The sequence below is a fragment of the Sebastes fasciatus genome, chromosome 2, assembly GCF_043250625.1.
Source record: "Sebastes fasciatus isolate fSebFas1 chromosome 2, fSebFas1.pri, whole genome shotgun sequence".
NCBI classification, from domain to species: domain Eukaryota; kingdom Metazoa; phylum Chordata; class Actinopteri; order Perciformes; family Sebastidae; genus Sebastes; species Sebastes fasciatus.
In genome coordinates, this window is record NC_133796.1 from 510,980 (window position 1) to 535,511 (window position 24,532).

The 24,532-nt window shown below is 49.2% G+C and overlaps 1 protein-coding gene across 1 annotated transcript in view; it reads left to right on the plus strand.

Moving 5' to 3' along the window:
• The window catches only part of cngb1a (cyclic nucleotide gated channel subunit beta 1a), a 128,256-nt gene that overhangs the window by 56,935 nt on the left and 46,789 nt on the right, over positions 1-24,532 (plus strand). The window contains exons 8-22 of the mRNA XM_074656700.1: positions 1,459-1,573; positions 1,886-1,909; positions 2,462-2,486; positions 2,566-2,635; positions 4,053-4,159; positions 4,240-4,333; positions 6,025-6,054; positions 7,456-7,516; positions 7,628-7,655; positions 11,964-12,097; positions 12,375-12,472; positions 12,777-12,914; positions 13,125-13,166; positions 14,457-14,555; positions 21,294-21,447. Coding sequence (XP_074512801.1) covers positions 1,459-1,573; positions 1,886-1,909; positions 2,462-2,486; positions 2,566-2,635; positions 4,053-4,159; positions 4,240-4,333; positions 6,025-6,054; positions 7,456-7,516; positions 7,628-7,655; positions 11,964-12,097; positions 12,375-12,472; positions 12,777-12,914; positions 13,125-13,166; positions 14,457-14,555; positions 21,294-21,447 — 1,219 coding nt within the window. The remainder of the gene's footprint in view (positions 1-1,458; positions 1,574-1,885; positions 1,910-2,461; positions 2,487-2,565; positions 2,636-4,052; positions 4,160-4,239; positions 4,334-6,024; positions 6,055-7,455; positions 7,517-7,627; positions 7,656-11,963; positions 12,098-12,374; positions 12,473-12,776; positions 12,915-13,124; positions 13,167-14,456; positions 14,556-21,293; positions 21,448-24,532) is intronic.

Below are 24,532 nucleotides of genomic sequence, written 5' to 3' on the forward strand. Positions count from 1 at the left end.
CACAGATAGTCACAGATAGTCACAGATAGTTACAGATAGTTACAGATAGTCACAGATAGTTACATATAGTCACAGATAGTCACAGATAGTCACAGATAGTTACAGATAGTTACATATAGTCACAGATAGTCACAGATAGTTACAGATAGTTACAGATAGTCACAGATAGTCACAGATAGTTACAGATAGTTACATATAGTCACAGATAGTCACAGATAGTTACATATAGTTACAGATAGTTACATATAGTCACAGATAGTTACAGATAGTTACAGATAGTCACAGATAGTTACAGATAGTCACAGATAGTCACAGATAGTTACAGATAGTCACAGATAGTCACAGATAGTTACAGATAGTCACAGATAGTTACATATAGTCACAGATAGTCACAGATAGTTACATATAGTTACAGATAGTTACATATAGTCACAGATAGTTACAGATAGTCACAGATAGTCACAGATAGTTACAGATAGTCACAGATAGTCACAGATAGTCACAGATAGTTACAGATAGTCACAGATAGTCACAGATAGTTACATATAGTCACAGATAGTCACAGATAGTTACATATAGTTACAGATAGTTACATATAGTCACAGATAGTTACAGATAGTCACAGATAGTCACAGATAGTTACAGATAGTTACAGATAGTCACAGATAGTCACAGATAGTTACATATAGTCACAGATAGTCACAGATAGTCACAGATAGTTACAGATAGTCACAGATAGTCACAGATAGTTACAGATAGTCACAGATAGTCACAGATAGTTACAGATAGTCACCGGGGGAACTAATCAGGGCGGGGCAGACAATCAAAAAAGGTGGGAAAACAAACAAAGGTAGGAAGTAAAACCAGACAAGAGGATTGAATTTCAAACTAAAACAGGAAACACTAGAATGCAAACAAAATAACAGAAAACCAAATCACTAAGATAGAACTAATAGACTAGAAGGAGGAACACTAGGAGGAACTAATAGACTAGAAGGAGGAACACTAGGAGGAACTAATAGACTAGAAGGAGGAACATGAGATCCAAACAATGAGGAAACAAGTCCAATGTCCTCTGGTAGAACCAGACCAGAACTCCTCCAGTCCTGAAGGTCTGCTGCTACAGATTCTATTGAGTCCCTGAAAGTAGAACCCAGTAGAGCCCATCACCCTTTCATTGATCACATGACCATCAGCATGTTTGGGTTGTCCTGCCGAGGAGCCGGTGGCGGTTCTGCAGAGTCCTCCAGAGTCGAGTAGAGTCCTCTAGAGTCCAGTAGAGTCCTCCAGAGTCCAGTAGAGTCCTCCAGAGTCCAACAGAGTCCTCCAGAGTCCAGTAGAGTCTTCCAGAGTCCAACAGAGTCCTCCAGAGTCCAGTAGAGTCCTCCAGAGTCCTCCAGAGTCCTCCAGAGTCCAGAAGACATCAGTCATTGTGTCTCTCTGCTGTTTGAACCACAGGAAGGGGATGATAGCCTGGATCGCTCAGGGTCTGGAGATGGTTGTCCCTCAGCCTGACCTGACCAGGAAGGAACCACCAGCAGCTGAACAGCCTGCTCAGCAGGTACATCAGCAGGTCCCTCAGCAGGTCCCTCATCAGGTACATCAGCAGGTCCCTCAGCAGGTCCCTCATCAGGTACATCAGCAGGTCCCTCAGCAGGTCCCTCAGCAGGTCCCTCAGTAGGTACATCAGCAGGTACATCAGCAGGTCCCTCAGCAGGTCCCTCAGCAGGTCCCTCAGCTGGTACATCAGCAGGTCCCTCAGCAGGTCTCTCAGCAGGTCCCTCAGCAGGTACATTAGCAGGTACATCAGCAGGTCCCTCAGCAGGTACATCAGCAGGTACATCAGCAGGTCCCTCAGCAGGTCCCTCAGCAGGTCCCTCAGCAGGTCCTTCAGCAGGTCCCTCAGCAGGTACATTAGCAGGTCCCTCAGCAGGTCCCTCAGCAGGTCCCTCAGCAGGTCCATCAGCAGGTGCCTCAGCAGGTACATCAGCAGGTCCCTCAGCAAGTCCCTCAGCAGGTCCCTCAGCAGGTCCCTCAGCAGGTACATCAGCAGGTACATCAGCAGGTCGGTCAGCAGGTCCCTCAGCAGGTCCCTCAGCAGGTACATATCAGCTCCATCCCCGTCTCCATGGTATCCAGCTGCTGGGGGATCTCAGGCCTGATGTTGTCCTTCATCCAGAAACAGCTGGCTGATTATTGTTGTTGTTTATCAGTTGGAACAAAGGATTTCGTTGGTCAAACATATATTTCCTCAGGTGTAAACCTGATGAAATGGAGGTCCGTCTGAACAGAGAGAGCATCACAACACACTAAATCAGTCTTTATAAATGTCAGTGCTGTTGTTCAGGTGAAAGTGTGTTAGTGGTGAAACAGCTCTGATCATTACTAGTAACCTGCTCCTTTAATCTCCCTCACTTCCTGTCTGCTGGTCATGTGACCTTGTGTGTTTGTTTCTCCTCAGGTGCATCAAACAGCAGCTGCTAAAGGTGAGAAGAGATCAGAGCAGAGACTCAGACCCACGTTAAAGTAACGACGTTAAATGAATGAATCACTGGTTTGTTTCAGCTGCAGGGATCCAGGTCACCGTGGTGGAGGCGGGACCGGACCGAGACCACAACAAGCCTCTCCCACCCAGGTGTGTTGGGTTGAAGTCCTTTTTAATGGCACATAGAATGACATTTAATACGTTTCACAAGAGTCTGACGGAAAAGCAGCAGAGTAGCTGCGGTGGCTGCGGTGGCTGCGGTGGCAGCGGTGGCAGCGGTGGCTGCCGTGGCTGCCGTGGCAGCGGTGGCTGCCGTGGCTGCGGTGGCTCCGGTGGCTGCCGTGGCTGCGGTGGCTGCGGTGGCTGCGGTGGCTGCGGTGGCAGCGGTGGCTGCCGTGGCTGCGGTGGCTGCGGTGGCAGCGGTGGCTGCGGTGGCTGCGGTGGCAGCGGTGGCAGCGGTGGCTGCCGTGGCTGCCGTGGCTGCCGTGGCTGCCGTGGCTGCGGTGGCAGCGGTGGCAGCGGTGGCTGCGGTGGCTGCGGTGGCAGCGGTGGCAGCGGTGGCTGCGGTGGCAGCGGTGGCTGCCGTGGCTGCCGTGGCAGCGGTGGCAGCGGTGGCTGCCGTGGCTGCCGTGGCTGCGGTGGCTGCGGTGGCAGCGGTGGCTGCGGTGGCTGCGGTGGCAGCGGTGGCAGCGGTGGCTGCCGTGGCTGCCGTGGCTGCCGTGGCTGCCGTGGCTGCGGTGGCAGCGGTGGCTGCCGTGGCTGCGGTGGCTGCGGTGGCAGCGGTGGCTGCGGTGGCTGCGGTGGCAGCGGTGGCAGCGGTGGCTGCGGTGGCTGCGGTGGCTGCCGTGGCTGCCGTGGCAGCGGTGGCAGCGGTGGCTGCGGTGGCAGCGGTGGCAGCGGTGGCTGCGGTGGCTGCGGTGGCAGCGGTGGCAGCGGTGGCAGCGGTGGCTGCCGTGGCTGCCGTGGCAGCGGTGGCAGCGGTGGCTGCCGTGGCTGCCGTGGCTGCCGTGGCTGCGGTGGCTGCGGTGGCAGCGGTGGCTGCGGTGGCTGCGGTGGCAGCGGTGGCAGCGGTGGCTGCCGTGGCTGCCGTGGCTGCCGTGGCAGCGGAGGCTGCGGTGGCTGCGGTGGCAGCGGTGGCTGCCGTGGCTGCCGTGGCTGCCGTGGCAGCAGTGGCTGGCGTGGCTGCCTTAGCTGCATAAATTAGCACTGTCACATTAATTTAATTTCAATAGGACCTGATCCTGATCCTGATCCTGATCCTGATCCTGATCCTATTCATGTCTGAGTGTGTTTATTTGCTGTAAATAGGAAGGAAGGTTGTTGAGCAGGAAGCAGCAGGTAAATAATGTCAGATCAACAACAAGCTCAGCGGTCGGATTAAAGCTAATCTCATTCATTAACTGAGAGCTGGACTCCTGGAAACAGACCAAAAGGAGTGTGTTCAGAACCAGCTGACGACGTCTGAAGATCATTAGCCTCATGACAATAATAAAAACCATCAATAGAATCTACTCTACTGTAAACACATCGGGACTAGTTAACCATGTTATGGTTGTGTGTGTGACAGGATGATGGACTGGATCAAACAGGGTCTAGAGAAGGTGGTTCCTCAGCCAGAGATCCAGGTCCGCTCAAAGACCCAGGTCCCTGAGAGGACTGAAGCTCCACCTAAAGGTCAGCCTCAGGTCCCCGTCACACACTGAGCTCACAGTGATGTTGTGGTCTTACTGAGACTCTCCTGCTTCTTTACACAGCAGAGGCTCCGGCACCAAAACCTGATCCGGTACCAAAACCTGATCCGGCACCAAAACCTCTTCCAGCCCCAAAACCAGCCGCTGACCCTGAGAAGTGAGTGAACTCTTAGTGAGTGGTGTGACGAACGTTATGATCTATAATAACTATAACTCAGAGATATTAAGAGATATAGTTTGAGAGTTTAAATCGGCCGGGACCCCGACACCGGTACTGGCTTGAAGTCGGCAGGAACCCCCGACACCGGTACTGGCTTGAAGTCGGCAGGAACCCCCGGCACGGGAACTGGCTTAAAGTCGGCTGGAACGCCCGACACGGGAACTGGCTTGAAGTCGGCAGGAACCCCCGAAACCGGTACTGGCTTGAAGTCAGCAGGAACCCCCGACACCGGTACTGGCTTGAAGTCGGCAGGAACCCCCGGCACGGGAACTGGCTTGAAGTCGGCAGGAACCCCCGAAACCGGTACTGGCTTGAAGTCGGCAGGAACCCCCGGCACGGGAACTGGCTTAAAGTCGGCTGGAACCCCCGACACCGGAACTGGCTTGAAGTCAGCTGGAACCATCGACACGGGAACTGGCTTGACGTCGGATGGGACCCCGACACGGGAACTGGCTTGACGTCGGATGGGACCCCGACACGGGAACTGGCTTGACGTCGGATGGGACCCCGACACGGGAACTGGCTTGACGTCGGATGGGACCCCGGCACGGGTACTGGCTTAAAGTCGGCTGGAACGCCCGACACGGGTACTGGCTTAAAGTCGGCTGGAACCCCCGACACCGGTACTGGCTTGAAGTCAGCAGGAACCCCCGACACCGGTACTGGCTTGAAGTCGGCAGGAACCCCCGGCACGGGAACTGGCTTAAAGTCGGCTGGAACCCCCGACACCGGAACTGGCTTGAAGTCAGCAGGAACCCCCGAAACCAGTACTGGCTTGAAGTCGGCAGGAACCCCCGGCACGGGAACTGGCTTAAAGTCGGCTGGAACCCCTGACACCGGAACTGGCTTGAAGTCAGCTGGAACCATCGACACGGGAACTGGCTTGACGTCGGATGGGACCCCGACACGGGAACTGGCTTGACGTCGGATGGGACCCCGACACGGGAACTGGCTTGACGTCGGATGGGACCCCGACACGGGAACTGGCTTGACGTCGGATGGGACCCCGACACGGGAACTGGCTTGACGTCGGATGGGACCCCGACACGGGAACTGGCTTGACGTCGGATGGGACCCCGACACGGGAACTGGCTTGATGTCGGATGGGACCCCGACACGGGAACTGGCTTAAAGTCGGCTGGAACCCCCGACACCGGAACTGGCTTGAAGTCAGCTGGAACCATCGACACGGGAACTGGCTTGACGTCGGATGGGACCCCGACACGGGAACTGGCTTGACGTCGGATGGGACCCCGACACGGGAACTGGCTTGACGTCGGATGGGACCCCGACACGGGAACTTGGGTAACAGAAGTTAATCCAGCAGAAACTATGAAGTCTGATAACTGACACCAAACACGAGGAGAAAGACTGGAACGTAGAACAGGAACCCGAGGCAGACGACCTGACACTGGAACAGGAAAACACACATACTAAATACACAAAGAATTGATTAACTAATGAAACTCAGGTGTGGTGGAAGAGTGACAACGGCAGGAAGTAAAACGCAACATGACACATGGGGAGAGTAACTTTTAAAATAAAACAGGAAGTAAAACCCAAGAGCATGACAGCAGGTTGATGAAGGGACCGTTGTTAAACACTGTTGGCTTTTCTGTTGTCCTCAGGTCTTCGAAGGAAGCAGAGCTGCAGCCCAAGTAGGTGGAAACATGAATCCAACATTACAACAACGTTAGAGCACGTAGCTTTAGCTGGAATCCTTCCGCTGGAAATTAAACTCCAACATCTTTAAAGGACATTTCTAGGAAACAAACCATATATCATGTATGAATACTCAGAAACATAAAAACAGATCTCAGGCGGCTTCATGTTGGCTTTGCTTATTGTTTGCAGATATTTTACAGCATGATGCCAGATGTGCCAGATGCTAGTAGCTAACATAGCTAACGTAACACTGTAAGAGATGTGAACGTGTTTGAGGATCTGAGTGTAGGACAGGTGTTGTAGGACAGGTGTTGTAGGACAGGTGTTGTAGGAGAGGTGTTGTAGGACAGGTGTTGTAGGACAGGTGTTGTAGGACAGGTGTTGTAGGACAGGTGTTGTAGGAGAGGTGTTGGAGAACAGGTGTTGTAGGACAGGTGTTGTAGGACAGGTGTTGTAGGACAGGTGTTGTAGGAGAGGTGTTGTAGGACAGGTGTTGGAGAACAGGTGTTGTAGGACAGGTGTTGGAGAACAGGTGTTGTAGGACAGGTGTTGGAGAACAGGTGTTGGAGAACAGGTGTTGTAGGAGAGGTGTTGTAAGAAAGGTGTTGTAGGACAGGTGTTGTAGGACAGGTGTTGTAGGATAGGTGTTGTAGGACAGGTGTTGGAGAACAGGTGTTGGAGAACAGGTGTTGGAGAACAGGTGTTGTAGGAGAGGTGTTGTAAGAAAGGTGTTGTAGGATAGGTGTTGTAGGACAGGTGTTGTAGGACAGGTGTTGTAGGACAGGTGTTGTAGGACAGGTGTTCGAGAACAGGTGTTGTAGGACAGGTGTTGTAGGACAGGTGTTGGAGAACAGGTGTTGTAGGACAGGTGTTGTAGGACAGGTGTTGTAGGAGAGGTGTTGTAAGAAAGGTGTTGTAGGACAGGTGTTGTAGGACAGGTGTTGTAGGATAGGTGTTGTAGGACAGGTGTTGGAGAACAGGTGTTGGAGAACAGGCGTTGTAGGACAGGTGTTGTAGGACAGGTGTTGTAGGACAGGTGTTGTAGGATAGGTGTTCGAGAACAGGTGTTGTAGGACAGGTGTTGGAGAACAGGTGTTGTAGGCCAGGTGTTGTAGGACAGGTGTTGTAGGACAGGTGTTGGAGGAGAGGTGTTGGAGAACAGGTGTTGGAGAACAGGTGTTGTAGGATAGGTGTTGTAGGACAGGTGTTGGAGGACAGGTGTTGTAGGAGAGGTGTTGTAGGAGAGGTGTTGGAGGACAGGTGTTGGAGAACAGGTGTTGTAGGACAGGTGTTGTAGGACAGGTGTTGTAGGAAAGGTGTTGTAGGACAGGTGTTGTAGGACAGGTGTTGGAGAACAGGTGTTGTGGTCTAACACCTCCCTGTTGTGTTGACAGTATGATGGGATGGATCGCCAGTGAGATCGGCCGCAGGTTACCTCAGCCCGTACTGAAGCAGGTGAGTCGCTGCAGTGTGATTCATCTCCTACATATAAATCACAGTCAGACCGTCACTGAACATGTCATCATCATCATCATCATCATCATCATGTGTGTTCTCCTCATGCAGGACGCCGGCAGCGATCAGGTGCACAGCAGTAAGTACAGCCTTTCTACCTGAACACTAGAGTCTGCTGAGCGTCACCTTGCTCTGGTATCCCCCCTCTGTTGGTAACCATGGTGACGTGTTCAGTGGGCGGAGCGTTAAGTGGAGGCAGAATCACACTCTGAACACGCTAGCTAATATTAGCATCATTTACTCTCCTTTGGTTAGCCTCCAGCTAATGTTAGCCCGCTGCTAGCATTAGCCTCCAGCTAATGTTAGCCCACTGCTAGCATTAGCCTCCAGCTAATGTTAGCCCGCTGCTAGCATTAGCCTCCAGCTAATGTTAGCCCACTGCTAGCATTAGCCTCCAGCTAATGTTAGCCCGCTGCTAGCATTAGCCTCCAGCTAATGTTAGCCCGCTGCTAGCATTAGCCTCCAGCTAATGTTAGCCCGCTGCTAGCATTAGCCTCCAGCTAATGTTAGCCCGCTGCTAGCGTTAGCCTCCAGCTAATGTTAGCCCGCTGCTAGCGTTAGCCTCCAGCTAATGTTAGCCCGCTGCTAGCGTTAGCCTCCAGCTAATGTTAGCCCGCTGCTAGCATTAGCCTCCAGCTAATGTTAGCCCGCTGCTAGCATTAGCCTCCAGCTAATGTTAGCCCGCTGCTAGCGTTAGCCTCCAGCTAATGTTAGCCCGCTGCTAGCATTAGCCTCCAGCTAATGTTAGCCCGCTGCTAGCGTTAGCCTCCAGCTAATGTTAGCCCGCTGCTAGCATTAGCCTCCAGCTAATGTTAGCCCGCTGCTAGCGTTAGCCTCCAGCTAATGTTAGCCCGCTGCTAGCATTAGCCTCCAGCTAATGTTAGCCCACTGCTAGCATTAGCCTCCAGCTAATGTTAGCCCACTGCTAGCGTTAGCCTCCAGCTAACAGCGTGACCTCATCATGACGTCATCACATTAACCTTGTTTGGATGACCTCCAGTGTCTGCAGTGATGTCACAGTGAACTCCAGGGGGTGTCAGTACACTGTGACATCACTGTTGGGTGTAGTCCCAGCTGTTAAATGACTCATTGATTGATTGATTGATTGATTGATTGACAGGGGTTGGTGTCAGTGATGAGGCGGACTCTAACTGCGCTGCTCTTCTCCTTCTGTTTCAGGGGGGGAATAAAAGGAAAAGGAAGAGCAGGACAGAGTCGCTCACACTGACACTGAAGGACAGACAGAGAGTCAGCTGGTTTACTGAACGGACTTCTACTCTAATGAACTCTATGTTATATAGAGCTATAACTACAGACAGACATCACAAGTCATTAAAGCTTTTTACTGGATGTTCAGGAAAATAAAGAGATTGGGGGAAAATGAGTTCTTTGTTTGTTTTGTTGTGATTGGTAAACCTGGACGTGCAGGGAACAGGAATCAATCAATCAATGAGTCAATCAATCAATCAATCAATGAGTCTATCAATCAATCAATCAATCAATGAGTCTATCAATCAATCAATCAATGAGTCTATCAATCAATGACTCTACCAATCAATCAATCAATGAGTCTATCAATCAATCAATCAATGAGTCTATCAATCAATCAATGAGTCGATCAATCAATCAATCAATGAGTCGATCAATCAATCAATCAATGAGTCGATCAATCAATCAATCAATGAGTCTATCAATCAATCAATCAATGAGTCTATCAATCAATCAATCAATCAATGACTCTACCAATCAATCAATCAATGAGTCTATCAATCAATCAATCAATGAGTCTATCAATCAATCAATCAATCAATGAGTCTATCAATCAATCAATCAATCAATGAGTCTATCAATCAATCAATCAATGAGTCTATCTATCAATCAATCAATCAATGAGTCTATCAATCAATCAATCAATGAGTCTATCAATCAATCAATCAATGAGTCTATCAATCAATCAATGAGTCTATCAATCAATCAATCAATGAGTCTATCTATCAATCAATCAATGAGTCTATCAATCAATCAATCAATGAGTCTATCTATCAATCAATCAATCAATCAATGAGTCTATCAATCAATCAATCAATGAGTCTATCTATCAATCAATCAATCAATCAATGAGTCTATCAATCAATCAATGAGTCTATCAATCAATCAATCAATGAGTCTATCAATCAATCAATGAGTCTATCAATCAATCAATCAATGAGTCTATCAATCAACGGTAAACATCACCTGCGTGTTTGTATTATTGATTTTTATGGTTTAAGGTTTAGAACAGATGAACTGGTGAATTCTATTATAATATATATAATTATATATATAATTATATATATTATAATTATATATATTATAATTACATATATATAATTATATATATTATAATATATATAATATAATTATATATATTCTAATTACATATAATAAGAATATATATAATTATATTATATATATTATAATATATATAATTATATATATGTAATTATAATATATATAATTATAATATATATAATTATATTATATATATTCTAATTATATATATGTAATTATAATATATGTAATTAGAATATATATAATTATATTATAATTATATATATATAAGGTATATAGGGTTACTCCTTTGAAGAGCCTGTTGACCTCCCCCTCTTTGATGGACAGAGGTGTGAAGGGGGGGAGGGGTGTGCCCAGGCTCGGTGCTTGTGGAGAAAGCTGGGGGGTGCTGGTGTTAACAGTGTTAACTGCTGATGGCTGATGGCTGGGGGGAGAGGAGATGTAGTCAGGACTGTCACTTCGTCTGTCAAATCTGCAGTAAAACTCATTCAGCTCATTTGCCAGTCGGAGGTCATTCGTGGAGTGGGACGGTTTGGGCTTGTAGCTTGTGATCTGTCTCAGCCCTTTCCAGACTGAGGCTGAGTCGTTGGCTGAGAACTGCTCTTCCAGTTTCTCTGAATACTGCCGTTTGGCCTCCCTCACCGCCTTGCCAAACGCGTATTTAGCCTCTTTAAAGCCCTCCCTGTCACCACTCCTAAATGACTCTTCCTTAACCAAACGAAGCTGTTTGAGTTTGGCTGTGAACCAGGGCTTCTCGTTGTTATAGTGAACCCTGGTGCGTGTCGGTATACAGCTGTCCTCACAGAAGCTGATATACGACGTCACAGCCTCTGCATACTCGTCCAGACTGTCAGTGGCGGTCCTAAACATTTCCCAGTCCGTGCAGTCCAGGCACTCACGCAGATCCTCCGCGCTGCTCCACTTCTTGGTCGTCCTTACAACCGGTCTAGCCAGTTTGACCCTCTGCCTGTAAGAGGGGATGAGGTGGACCAAGGCGTGGTCGGAGTTTCCCAGCGCAGCGCGGGGAACGGCGTGATATGCGTCTCTGATGTTGCAGTAGCACTTGTCCAGCGTGTTCTCCTCTCTGGTCGGACATTTAATAAACTGTTTGTATTTTGGGAGCTCCTGTGATAAGTTCCCTTGTTAAAGTCCCCAAGAACGATAACAAGAGAGTCCGGGTTTTTCCTCTCCACCTCCCGTATCTGGTCGGCAAGCAGCCGCTGCGCGAGCTCCACGTGAGCCTGAGGCGGGATGTAAACACCGACCAGAAGGAAGGAGGAGAATTCACGGGGGGAATAAAATGGTTTAGAGTTGATAATAAAGGATTCCAGATCCGGAGAACATGTCCGCAGAAGCACTGTCACGTCCTTGCACCAGCCGTCGTTAACATAGAAACATATTCCCCCTCCTTTTGACTTGTGTGATAGCTCCGGGTCGCGGTCGGCTCGGAACAGCTGGAAGCCGGGAAGCTGCAGCGCAGAGTCCGGTATAGTTCCACACAACCACGACTCAGTAAAACACAAGACTGAAGAGAGGGAAAAGTCTCTGTTGTTTCTCACCATCAGCAGCAACTCGTCCACTTTGTTGCACAGTGAGCGCACGTTGGAGAGGAATATCGCAGGCAGCGGAGTTTTCAGTCCTCTCTGTCTGAAGCGATTCAGCGCTCCGGAGCGCTTTCCTCTCCTGCGCTTCATCGCTCGGCCGAGGGCCACAGCTCCCAGTAAAATGTGCATTAAATCCGCTGAAGGAGCCAGAAATGTGGGAAAAAGATCTGATGGGGTGGATTCCCTGAGGTTCAGGATGTCTTCTCTAGAGAAAACAATCCGTGAACTTTCACAAAAAACTAAAGAAACACAAAAAAACAAGAAAAACAGAGCGCACCAACTCGCCGAGGCAGCCGTAGTTAGCGCCATCTTGGAATGATTAATTCTATTTCCTCCAGAATGAGACAGAAATCATCAGAATCATCAGTTCTGTGTTCTCTGTGAGGTTGATCTGTATACAACACACACACATATATAGAGAGAGAGATAATCCTCTGCCATGTGGCGTTCAGTCAGCATCGTACAGAAGAAGACGGACCTGGTGCTGGAGGACCTGGGACAGGATGAGGACCTGGGACAGGACGAGGAAGTGGGACGGGACCAGGAGGCCCAGCAGAAGGAGAAGGAGGTCAGAGAGGAGAAGCTGGTGAGCCTGACTGGAGTATAATACCTTCATAGCTTGCTAACATGCTAACGGTAGCATGTACTACCAAGGTACCCTTTGAAGGGCTGTGATGCCTAATCTGGTACTACCGTAACTTCACCACGGTACCTACCATGGGCCTGATCCTGGTACCCTCTGAAGTACCACAGTACCTCCCCCTGTATTACCATGGTACTTTAGAGGGTACCAGGATCAGTCCCATGGTAGTTACCATGACAACGGCATCAGTACTATGATATCTGTCTGTGGTTGGTTGCAGACCGGAGATGCAGAGAAGCAGGTGGACCGATGCGGTCCAGTGACGGACAGCATCAAGAAGGAGGCTGGAGGGGCGGTTCTAGCTCACATGGAGGAGAGGTCAGTGTCCCACCAGAACACTGAGGATGAAACTGTCTGCTGGTTCTGTCCAACACGTTGGGCCATAGTGAGATATCTTTGTGATTGTAGGAAGTCCTGCTAGTTGTGGGAGACTAGCAGGACTCGCAGACTGTTAGTCTTTGTTTTGTTCAGACTCTACATTTAAACGTGTTATTTCCTCTTGGTGATGAGTATCTGAGCTCCTCTCTGTTGTCTAGACTGACGTCATGATGAGTATCTGAGCTCCTCTCTGTTGTCTAGACTGACGTCATGATGAGTATCTGAGCTCCTCTCTGTTGTCTAGACTGCCGCAGGACCGCCTGGAGGCGGCCCGCATCGCAGAGGAGATGGCCAGGAAGGCGGCGGAGGAGGCGGTCCGACAGCTGGAGGTGGAGCACTCAGCTAAGATCGTCATAGAAACGCTGCCAGAGTCCAACGAGCAGTAAGCCACACACATACACACACACACAAACACACACATAAACACACATAGACACACACAGCATGTGTACAAATGAATACACATCCTGTCCAGTTCATACTTCCATACACACCAGATGATACAAGTACACACAGAGACAAACACACATCCAGACACTGTCCCTCTGTCTGTCCTCACCTGAGACCTTGTCCCTCTGTCTGTCCTCACCAGACTGCCCAACATCCTGGAGGAGGAGAACGAGGACGACCCGGAGTAAGTCCCACCGCCGGCCCGCTGTAGGTCCAGTTAGCTGCTCATCGCTGCCGCTGCTGCAGCTGCTCTGGTGACATCGCTGACTACCGACTGGTGACATCACTGACTACCGACTGGTGACATCACTGACTATCGACTGGTGACATCACTGACTATCGACTGGTGACATCACTGACTACCGACTGGTGACATCACTGACTACCGACTGGTGACATCACTGACTACCGACTGGTGACATCACTGACTACCGACTGGTGACATCACTGACTACCGACTGGTGACATCTCTGACTATCGACTGGTGACATCTCTGACTACCGACTGGTGACATCACTGACTACCGACTGGTGACATCACTGACTACCGACTGGTGACATCACTGACTACCGACTGGTGACATCACTGACTACCGACTGGTGACATCACTGACTACCGACTGGTGACATCACTGACTATCGACTGGTGACATCACTGACTACCGACTGGTGACATCACTGACTACCGACTGGTGACATCTCTGACTACCGACTGGTGACGCCGTAACGACTCACTGCATGTTGGCTTCTACTCTCATTCCACCTCCAGTACATCCCTGTAACCCTAACCCTGGTCTAGGGAGGGTTTCCTGGACTAGAGAGGGTTTCCTGGACTAGAGAGGGTCTCACCTGTCTCACCTGTCTCAACTGCTTCACCTGTCTCACCTGTCTCACCTGTCTCACCTGTCTCACCTGCTTCACCTGTCTCACCTGCTTCACCTGTCTCATCTGTCTCACCTGTCTGGCTGTCTCACCTGTCTCACCTGTCTGGCCTGTCTCACCTGCTTCACCTGTCTCACCTGCATCACCTGCTTCACCTGTCTCACCTGTCTCATCTGCCTCACCTGTCTCACCTGTCTCACCTGCTTCACCTGTCTCACCTGTCTCACCTGTCTCACCTTTCTCACCTGTCTCATCTGCTTCACCCGTCTCACCTGTCTCACCTGCTTCACCTGTCTCACCTGTCTCACCTGCTTCACCTGTCTCACCTGTCTCACCTGTCTCACCTGGTTCACCCGTCTCACCTGTCTCACCTGCTTCACCTGTCTCACCTGCTTCACCTGTCTCACCTGTCTCACCTGCTTCACCTGTCTCACCTGCTTCACCTGTCTCACCTGCTTCACCTGTCTCACCTGTCTCACCCGTCTCACCCGTCTCACCCGGCTCTCCGTCTCACCTGTCTCACCTGTCTCACCTGTCTCACCCGTCTCACCCCTCTCACCTGTCTCACTCGGCTCTCCGTCTCCACCGTTCAGGCTGCAGAACCTGCAGGAGAGTGAGGACAGCCCAGACAATAGGAGTCCAGAGGAGAATATGAGAAGCGCTGTTGAGGAAGAGAATAAGTCCAGTAACCTGTGAGCTCAGACTAGAGGACTAGAGGACTAGAGGACTAGAGATAGAGGCAGTGAGACGGAGGGACGCTCCCATACTGCTCATCATCTGGAGACCTTCACCTGGGAATCTGGTTAAAGGTCCAGTGTGGAACATCTGAACATTGAAACTGTAGTGTTTCTTCTTTTTCTTGAGTCGCCTTTTTGACGACCTTAACGTGCTCAAAAAGAAGTTAAACTTGGCACGCTTATCAGACGCGGTGAAAAATGTTATATTTTAAGGCTCTCGTGCTCGGCTGTTGCAAAATGACTCGCTAGCGCCCCCTAGAAAGATGGAAAAGTTGAGCCCCTCGCTCCGGTTTCACCTACAAGTATGAAATTTGGCAGATAGATGTAACATGTGGAGACAAACAAAAGAGCCTCTTGGAGGTATACCCAAAACTCAACAGGAAGTCAGCCATTTTGAATTTAATGTACGATTTTCGCCCATTTTTAGCGTTTTATAGGCCGTGTACTTTAACGAACTCCTCCTACAGATTCCATCAGATCGACTTGAAATTTGGTCAGGACCATCTTTAGACCTTATGGATGAAAGGTTATTCAATTGGTGAGTTTTCACTGAACTACCTGACCGTGGCGTGGCGGCAATTTTGAGCCATTCGCCATGAAACAGGAAGTTGTTGTAACTCAACTGTACATAGTCCGATCTGCCCCACATTTCTCAGGCATGATGGTGGTCCAATTCAATTCAATTAAATTTGTTTTTATAAAGCGTCAAATCATAACAGCAGTTATCTCAAGACACTTTATATATAGACCGTACTCTATAGCTTAGAGACCCAACAAGAGATCCCACCATGAGCATTGCACCGGAGCACGCTGTGGCCAGGAAAACTCCCTGTTTAGCGGATAGAAACCTGGAGCAGAACCGGGCTCTAGGTGGGCGGCCATCTGCCGAGACCGGCTGGGGGGAGAGAGAGAGAGAGAGCGAGAGAAAGAGAGAGAGAGAGAGAGAGAGAGAGAGAGAGAGAGAGCAATACAAGTAGGACTAATAACAAAAACCAATAGTAGCGGATGTAAAAGAGTGATAATACAACTATCGGAAGTTATGTCATTGGGTCGTCCTCAGACGGGCTTTCAAGAGGAGCTTCCAGCTGTCTCAGTCCACCATACATCTGGCTAGCTCGCCAGCACTGTCCAGCATCTCTCCTCAGTACGTCCATGTGTGTTGGTGTGGGACGTCCCTGTGATCGATGCCCTTGCGTTGGTTCCTACAGCACCAGCATGCTTGCTGGGAGTTCTTGATGTCTTTGGCAGTGACCGAGAAGTGTTATTCTCCAGGCTGCCACATTGTCCAGTCCTGAGAACATTTACACGTCAATATAGATTCATAGCCCCGCCCCAAGACGTTAGCCACGCCCCCTGTCATGACTCATTGACCGTTTGTTGTGGAGTCTTGTGTGAGGCGTCGTTGCACTCATCAGAGTTCCGGGTTCATTGTGCCTGGCCACAGCAGTCGGCGTCCCACCAGCACCCCTGATGCGCAGGAAGGTGCGTGGGCCCGTTCATCGCCGCTCGCAGCTTTAATTAATGTTATATTCCATTTATGCCATTAAAACCCTCTGAATGTTACACACTGGTCCTTTAATATCACTCTAATATTGATTCTCTTGAGGTCAGTCAGAAGGATGTCATGTTCTGGTATGGGTTGCGTACTTCCTGTCCATCAGCTTGCACTTAGAGCTTTTACTTCGGTACGATCACATCTCCTCAGCTTCTTACTTCTCATGGCTTCTTAGAGCGACCTGAAGTCCTGCCCTGTTTCAGGCTCGTATCTGGACTCCTCCAGTATATCAGCGAGGTCTGGTCCACTGTTCTGGAACCAGTACTGAACCAGCCAGAGGCCTTTCTAGCTCCCTAGAATAAACTGTCCTGACAGGGCCAGTGCACACCTTTAAAAGATGGGCTTCACCAACCATACCAAGCCATTGGGTTGGTACGGTGTACCAGTCCACCTCATATTGAACAGGTACGTCAACCAAGGCAGACCAATCAGTTCCATTATTTCTCACCTACCCCGGACATCTGGCCACCTCTGAGCATGTTGGCTCCCTCGGTGTCGTCTGCCATGGAGGTGAGCGAGGTTTCCTCCCCGTCTGATAACTCCTCCTCATCCTCCAGAGCTGAGCCTGAAGGGGAAGTTCCTGATTTATCAGTCAATCCATGTTACAACCCGGTTCTGAGCTCCGGGTACTGACAGAAAGAATGATCAAAGAATGATCCGGGAGTGATCCGGATGCTTCTGGGATCTCCCTGTGGAGGTAAATCAGGCAGGTCCAGAACACACTCACCCTTAAATCACCAGTTTGACCAGGGAACCAAGAACACCTGGTCTACCTGTTGCCACTGCGACCCAGACCCAGTGACCCAGTGACCCAGTGACCCAGTGACCCAGACCCAGTGACCCAGTGACCCAGTGACCCAGTGACCCAGTGACCCAGACCCAGTGACCCAGACCCAGTGACCCAGACCCAGTGACCCAGTGACCCAGACCCAGTGACCCAGTGACCCAGTGACCCAGTGACCCAGTGACCCAGTGACCCAGTGACCCAGACCCAGTGACCAAGTGACCCAGTGACCCAGTGACCCAGTGACCCAGTGACCCAGACCCAGGGACCCAGACCCAGTGACCCAGTGACCCAGTGAGTGGCAGGAGACGGATAGAAGGACTTCTTTCATTGGTCTTTTTTAAACAGTTGAAACACAGTTCAATGTTTTCTGGTCGGTGTTCTGAGCTCAGTGGGTCTCCAGCCCGCCGGGTCGCTGTACCAGACTGATGAGCAATGACACACCTGAGTGCAACGGTCTGATTCCAGGTGTTCACCAAAGGCCAAAGTTTTGCTAACTGGAACTGACATCCAGAAACCTGGCAGCCATATATGGGCCAGGGCTAACTCACATTTTGTTTCCCGGTACCAGAACACAGCTGAGTTGGTCTAAGCTGGTTAGACACGGTACGATTTTAGCCCGTTTCTGGAACAAATTTTGAGCCGCACGACTCATTTTAGAGTCGGGGGGAACCGAGGACCGATTAACTCCTCCCGACCGGCCATCGGACAGTCGGATGAAGCTCTGACATGTCAGAAACTTTGGTCGTCCGTCTACAGACTCTTACACAGTTGAAGCCAGAATGGGACCGTACAGTGTGGTCACTCAGGTCGTAGCTGATGATCGGACCATACAGTGTGGTCACTCAAGTCGTAGCTGATGATCGGACCATACAGTGTGGTCACTCAGGTCGTAGCTGACTATCGGACAGTACAATGTGGTCACTCAGGTCGTAGCTGATGATAGGACTGTACAGTGTGGTCACTCAGGTCGTAGCTGACTATCAGACCGTACAGTGTGATCACTCAGGTCGTAGCTGATGATCGGACCGTACAGTGTGATCACTCAGGTCGTAGTTGATGATCGGACCATACAGTGTGATCACTCAGGTCGTAGTTGATGATCGGACCGTACAGTGTGATCACTCAGGTCGTAGCTGATGATCGGACCGTACAGTGTGATCACTCAGGTCGTAGCTGATGATCGGATCATGCAGTGTGATCACTCAGGTCGCGGTTGATGATCGGACCGTACAGTGTGATCACTCAGGTCGAGGTTGATGATCGGACCGTACAGTGTGATCACTCAGGTCGAGGTTGATGATCAGATTGTACAGTGGGATCACTCAGGTCGAGGTTGATGATCGGACCGTACAGTGTGATCACTCAGGTCGAGGTTGATGATCGGATCGTACAGTGTGATCACTCAGGTCGAGGTTGATGATCGGATCGTACAGTGTGATCACTCAGGTCGAGGTTGATGATCGGATCGTACAGTGTGATCACTCAGGTCGAGGTTGATGATCGGATCGTACAGTGTGATCACTCAGGTCGAGGTTGATGATCGGATCGTACAGTGTGATCACTCAGGTCGTAGCTGATGATCGGACCGTACAGTGTGATCACTCAGGTCGTAGCTGATGATCGGATCATGCAGTGTGATCACTCAGGTCGCGGTTGATGATCGGACCGTACAGTGTGATCACTCAGGTCGAGGTTGATGATCGGATCGTACAGTGTGATCACTCAGGTCGTAGCTGATGATCGGACCATGCAGTGTGATCACTCAGGTCGTAGCTGATGATCGGATCATGCAGTGTGATCACTCAGGTCGTAGCTGATGATCGAACCGTACAGTGTAATCACTCAGGTCGTAGCTGATGATCGGATCATGCAGTGTGATCACTCAGGTCGTAGCTGATGATCGGACCGTACAGTATGATCACTCAGGTCGTAGCTGATGATCGGATCATGTAGTGTGATCACTCAGGTCGCGGTTGATGATCGGACCGTACAGTGTGATCACTCAGGTCGAGGTTGATGATCAGATCGTACAGTGTGATCACTCAGGTCGAGGTTGATGATCGGATCGTACAGTGTGATCACTCAGGTCGAGGTTGATGATCGGATCGTACAGTGTGATCACTCAGGTCGTAGCTGATGATCGGACCATGCAGTGTGATCACTCAGGTCGTAGCTGATGATCGGACCGTACAGTGTGATCACTCAGGTCGTAGCTGATGATCGGACCGTACAGTGTGATCACTCAGGTCGTAGCTGATGATCGGACCGTACAGTGTGATCACTCAGGTCGAGGTTGATGATCGGATCGTACAGTGTGATCACTCAGGTCGTAGCTGATGATCGGACCATGCAGTGTGATCACTCAGGTCGTAGCTGATGATCGGATCATGCAGTGTGATCACTCAGGTCGTAGCTGATGATCGGACCGTACAGTGTAATCACTCAGGTCGTAGCTGATGATCGGATCATGCAGTGTGATCACTCAGGTCATAGCTGATGATCGGATCGTAGAGTGTGATCACTCAGGTCATAGCTGATGATCGGACCATGCAGTGTGATCACTCAGGTCGTAGCTGATGATCGGACCGTACAGTGTGATCACTCAGGTCGAGGTTGATGATCGGATCGTACAGTGTGATCACTCAGGTCGAGGTTGATGATCGGATCGTACAGTGTGATCACTCAGGTCGTGGCTGATGATCGGACCATGCAGTGTGATCACTCAGGTCGTAGCTGATGATCGGATCATGCAGTGTGATCACTCAGGTCGTAGCTGATGATCGGACTGTACAGTGTGATCACTCAGGTCGTAGCTGATGATCGGATCATGCAGTGTGATCACTCAGGTCGCGGTTGATGATCGGACCGTACAGTGTGATCACTCAGGTCGAGGTTGATGATCGGATCGTACAGTGTGATCACTCAGGTCGTAGCTGATGATCGGACCATGCAGTGTGATCACTCAGGTCGTAGCTGATGATCGGATCATGCAGTGTGATCACTCAGGTCGTAGCTGATGATCGGACCGTACAGTGTAATCACTCAGGTCGTAGCTGATGATCGGATCATGCAGTGTGATCACTCAGGTCGCGGTTGATGATCGGACCGTACAGTGTGATCACTCAGGTCATAGCTGATGATCGGATCGTAGAGTGTGATCACTCAGGTCATAGCTGATGATCGGACCATGCAGTGTGATCACTCAGGTCGTAGCTGATGATCGGATCATGCAGTGTGATCACTCAGGTCGTAGCTGATGATCGGACCGTACAGTGTGATCACTCAGGTCGTAGCTGATGATCGGATCATGCAGTGTGATCACTCAGGTCGCGGTTGATGATCGGACCGTACAGTGTGATCACTCAGGTCGTAGCTGATGATCGGATCGTACAGTGTGATCACTCAGGTCATAGCTGATGATCGGACCATGCAGTGTGATCACTCAGGTCGTAGCTGATGATCGGATCATGCAGTGTGATCACTCAGGTCGTAGCTGATGATCGGACTGTACAGTGTGATCACTCAGGTCGTAGCTGATGATCGGATCATGCAGTGTGATCACTCAGGTCGTGATGAGGTCTTCAATACGTTGAACTGTCCATTTATCTTAGCTTAGCTTCCTTAGCTCTAGGTAAGCTAGGAACGAGGGCGGGATTTCGGTACTAAATAGTTTCTTTTTGGCCAAACATCTGCATCTGCTGCATCTGCTGCATCTGCTGCATCTGTCTGTCTCTTTGCCTCTCAGTGTCTTCTCACAGTTGAATTTATTTTGTGTTGCTTTTCACCAACTTTCCTCTGAATCAGGGCTGACCTCCAGAGGTAGGTTGGCATCTTTACAGCCAGTACAATGAATTATATATATATATAAACTGGAAAAACAAATTGACGTAGCATTTTGGCAAATTGTTCTTGGGCGCTCCCCACATCATCAGCTGTGCTGCTCATCCCACAAATGCATGATCCTTACAAGTGTGACATCATTGTGAAGGTAAATAAACAGGCTTTCCAACCATGTAGAATACAATGACCATTAGCATTAGCATCACCATTAGCATTGATACAACAGAGAAATAATCCACCAAACACAAGTTTACTAACTTTGTTTTTTCAGTTTATATATATATATATATATACATATGTATATATATATGTATATAACTCAAGTATAGTACGTATAGTAAGTATATGTATAGTACTCAGAGTATATATATATATATACACAAAGTCAACTCAACAGTTAAACAGGAGAGTCCGTCATGTGAGCGCTCTACGTCCTGTTACACCGAGGACGCCGGTGGAGGATCAGTTCTTCGGGAGGTTTATCATCATGTCTCTTGTCCTTCTTCACCAGGAGTCTGATGGACGTCTGTCCGGCTGAAGACGACGTCAGTCCTTCATCAACGGCGGTGGAGCCGGCGTCGGAGAGGAGAGACCTGGAGAGTCCCGTCTCCCAAACCGTCACCCAACAACCAGAGTCGTCACCAGCTCCAGCAGCCGCAGATCAGGTGGTGTATGGGTTCCTGGTTACATGTCCACCGGGGCCACAGAGCCTCCGGCGTCCCGGCCGGTCTCCTGAGAACTACGTTCCCGTACGAAGACGTGTTTTTAAGACTTCTAACCACACCGACGCAGACGGGCAGAGAATGTCTGTTGGCCGTGAGGAGAAACCTGCACCGGGTATAAAGATCCAAACGGTTCCTGGTCACGGTTCCTGGCCACGGTTACCGGTCACGGTTCCTGGTCAGGGTTCCTCATCACGGTTCCTAGTCAGGGTTCCTGGCCACGGTTCCTGGTCAGGGTTCCTGGTCACGGTTCCTGGTCAGCTCATATCCGTGTGACTGTCCTTTTGGAAAGTAGAACCGAAGATTCAGAAATAGTTTGACAAAACAGTCCAGACTCAAGGTCCACTTGCTGGTTTGTTTTATGGAGCTTTCAACTGTGCAGACACCTTCTGCTTCTTCAGACTATAGAAACACATTCTGCTTCTACAGACTATAGAAACACATTCTGCTTCTTCAGACTATAGAAACACCTTCTGCTTCTTCAGACTATAGAAACACCTTCTGCCTCTTTAGACTATAGAAACACCTTCTGCCTCTAAAGACTATAGATACACCTTCTGCCTCTTTAGACTATAGAAACACCTTCTGCCTCTTCAGACTATAGAAACACCTTCTGCCTCTTTAGACTATAGAAACACCTTCTGCCTCTTTAGACTATAGAAACACCTTCTGCTTCTTCAGACTATAGAAACACCTTCTGCTTCTTCAGACTATAGAAACACCTTCTGCCTCTAAAGACTATAGATACACCTTCTGCCTCTTCAGACTATAGAAACACCTTCTGCCTCTTCAGACTATAGAAACACCTTCTGCCTCTAAAGACTATAGATACACCTTCTGCCTCTTCAGACTATAGAAACACCTTCTGCCTCTAAAGACTATAGATACACCTTCTGCCTCTTTAGACTATAGAAACACCTTCTGCCTCTTTAGACTATAGAAACACCTTCTGCCTCTTCAGACTATAGAAACACCTTCTGCTTCTTCAGACTATAGAAACACCTTCTGCTTCTTCAGACTATAGAAACACCTTCTGCCTCTTTAGACTATAGAAACACCTTCTGCTTCTTCAGACTATAGAAACACCTTCTGCCTCTAAAGACTATAGATACACCTTCTGCCTCTTCAGACTATAGAAACACCTTCTGCCTCTTTAGACTATAGATACACCTTCTGCCTCTTCAGACTATAGAAACACCTTCTGCCTCTTTAGACTATAGAAACACCTTCTGCTTCTTCAGACTATAGAAACACCTTCTGCTTCTTCAGACTATAGAAACACCTTCTGCCTCTTTAGACTATAGAAACACCTTCTGCTTCTTCAGACTATAGAAACACCTTCTGCTTCTTCAGACTATAGAAACACCTTCTGCTTCTTCAGACTATAGAAACACCTTCTGCCTCTTCAGACTATAGAAACACCTTCTGCCTCTTCAGACTATAGAAACACCTTCTGCCTCTAAAGACTATAGATACACCTTCTGCCTCTTCAGACTATAGAAACACCTTCTGCCTCTAAAGACTATAGATACACCTTCTGCCTCTTTAGACTATAGAAACACCTTCTGCCTCTTTAGACTATAGAAACACCTTCTGCCTCTTCAGACTATAGAAACACCTTCTGCTTCTTCAGACTATAGAAACACCTTCTGCCTCTTTAGACTATAGAAACACCTTCTGCTTCTTCAGACTATAGAAACACCTTCTGCTTCTTCAGACTATAGAAACACCTTCTGCTTCTTCAGACGGTGTGATTCTACAGACGGTGTGATTCAGACGGTGTGATTCAGACTGTGTGATTCTACAGACGGTGTGATTCAGACGGTGTGATTCAGACGGTGTGATTCTACAGACGGTGTGATTCAGACGGTGTGATTCTACAGACTGTGTGATTCTACAGACGGTGTGATTCAGACGGTGTGATTCTACAGATGGTGTGATTCAGACGGTGTGATTCTACAGATGGTGTGATTCAGACGGTGTGATTCAGACGGTGTGATTCTGCAGACGGTGTGATTCAGACGGTGTGATTCTACAGATGGTGTGATTCAGACGGTGTGATTCTACAGACGGTGTGATTCAGACGGTGTGATTCTACAGACGGTATGATTCAGACGGTGTGATTCTACAGACGGTGTGATTCAGACGGTGTGATTCTACAGACGGTGTGATTCAGACGGTGTGATTCTACAGATGGTGTGATTCAGACGGTGTGATTCAGACGGTGTGATTATACAGACGGTGTGATTCTACAGATGGTGTGATTCAGACGGTGTGATTCTACAGATGGTGTGATTCAGACGGTGTGATTCAGACGGTGTGATTATACAGACGGTGTGATTCTACAGACGGTATGATTCAGACGGTGTGATTCTACAGATGGTGTGATTCAGACGGTGTGATTATACAGACGGTGTGATTCTACAGACGGTGTGATTCAGACGGTGTGATTCTACAGATGGTGTGATTCAGACGGTGTGATTCAGACGGTGTGATTCAGACGGTGTGATTCTACAGATGGTGTGATTCTACAGACTGTGTGATTCAGACTGTGTGATTCTACAGACTGTGTGATTCTACAGACGGTATGATTCAGACGGTGTGATTCTACAGACGGTGTGATTCAGACGGTGTGATTCTACAGATGGTGTGATTCAGACGGTGTGATTCAGACGGTGTGATTCAGACGGTGTGATTCTACAGACGGTATGATTCAGACGGTGTGATTCTACAGACGGTGTGATTCTACAGATGGTGTGATTCAGACGGTGTGATTCTACAGACGGTGTGATTCAGACGGTGTGATTCTACAGATGGTGTGATTCTACAGACGGTGTGATTCTACAGACTGTGATTCTACAGATGGTGTGATTCTACAGACGGTGTGATTCTACAGACTGTGTGATTCTACAGACGGTGTGATTCTACAGACTGTGTGATTCTACAGACTGTGTGATTCTACAGACTGTGTGATTCTACAGACTGTGTGATTCTACAGACGGTGTGATTCAGACGGTGTGATTCTACA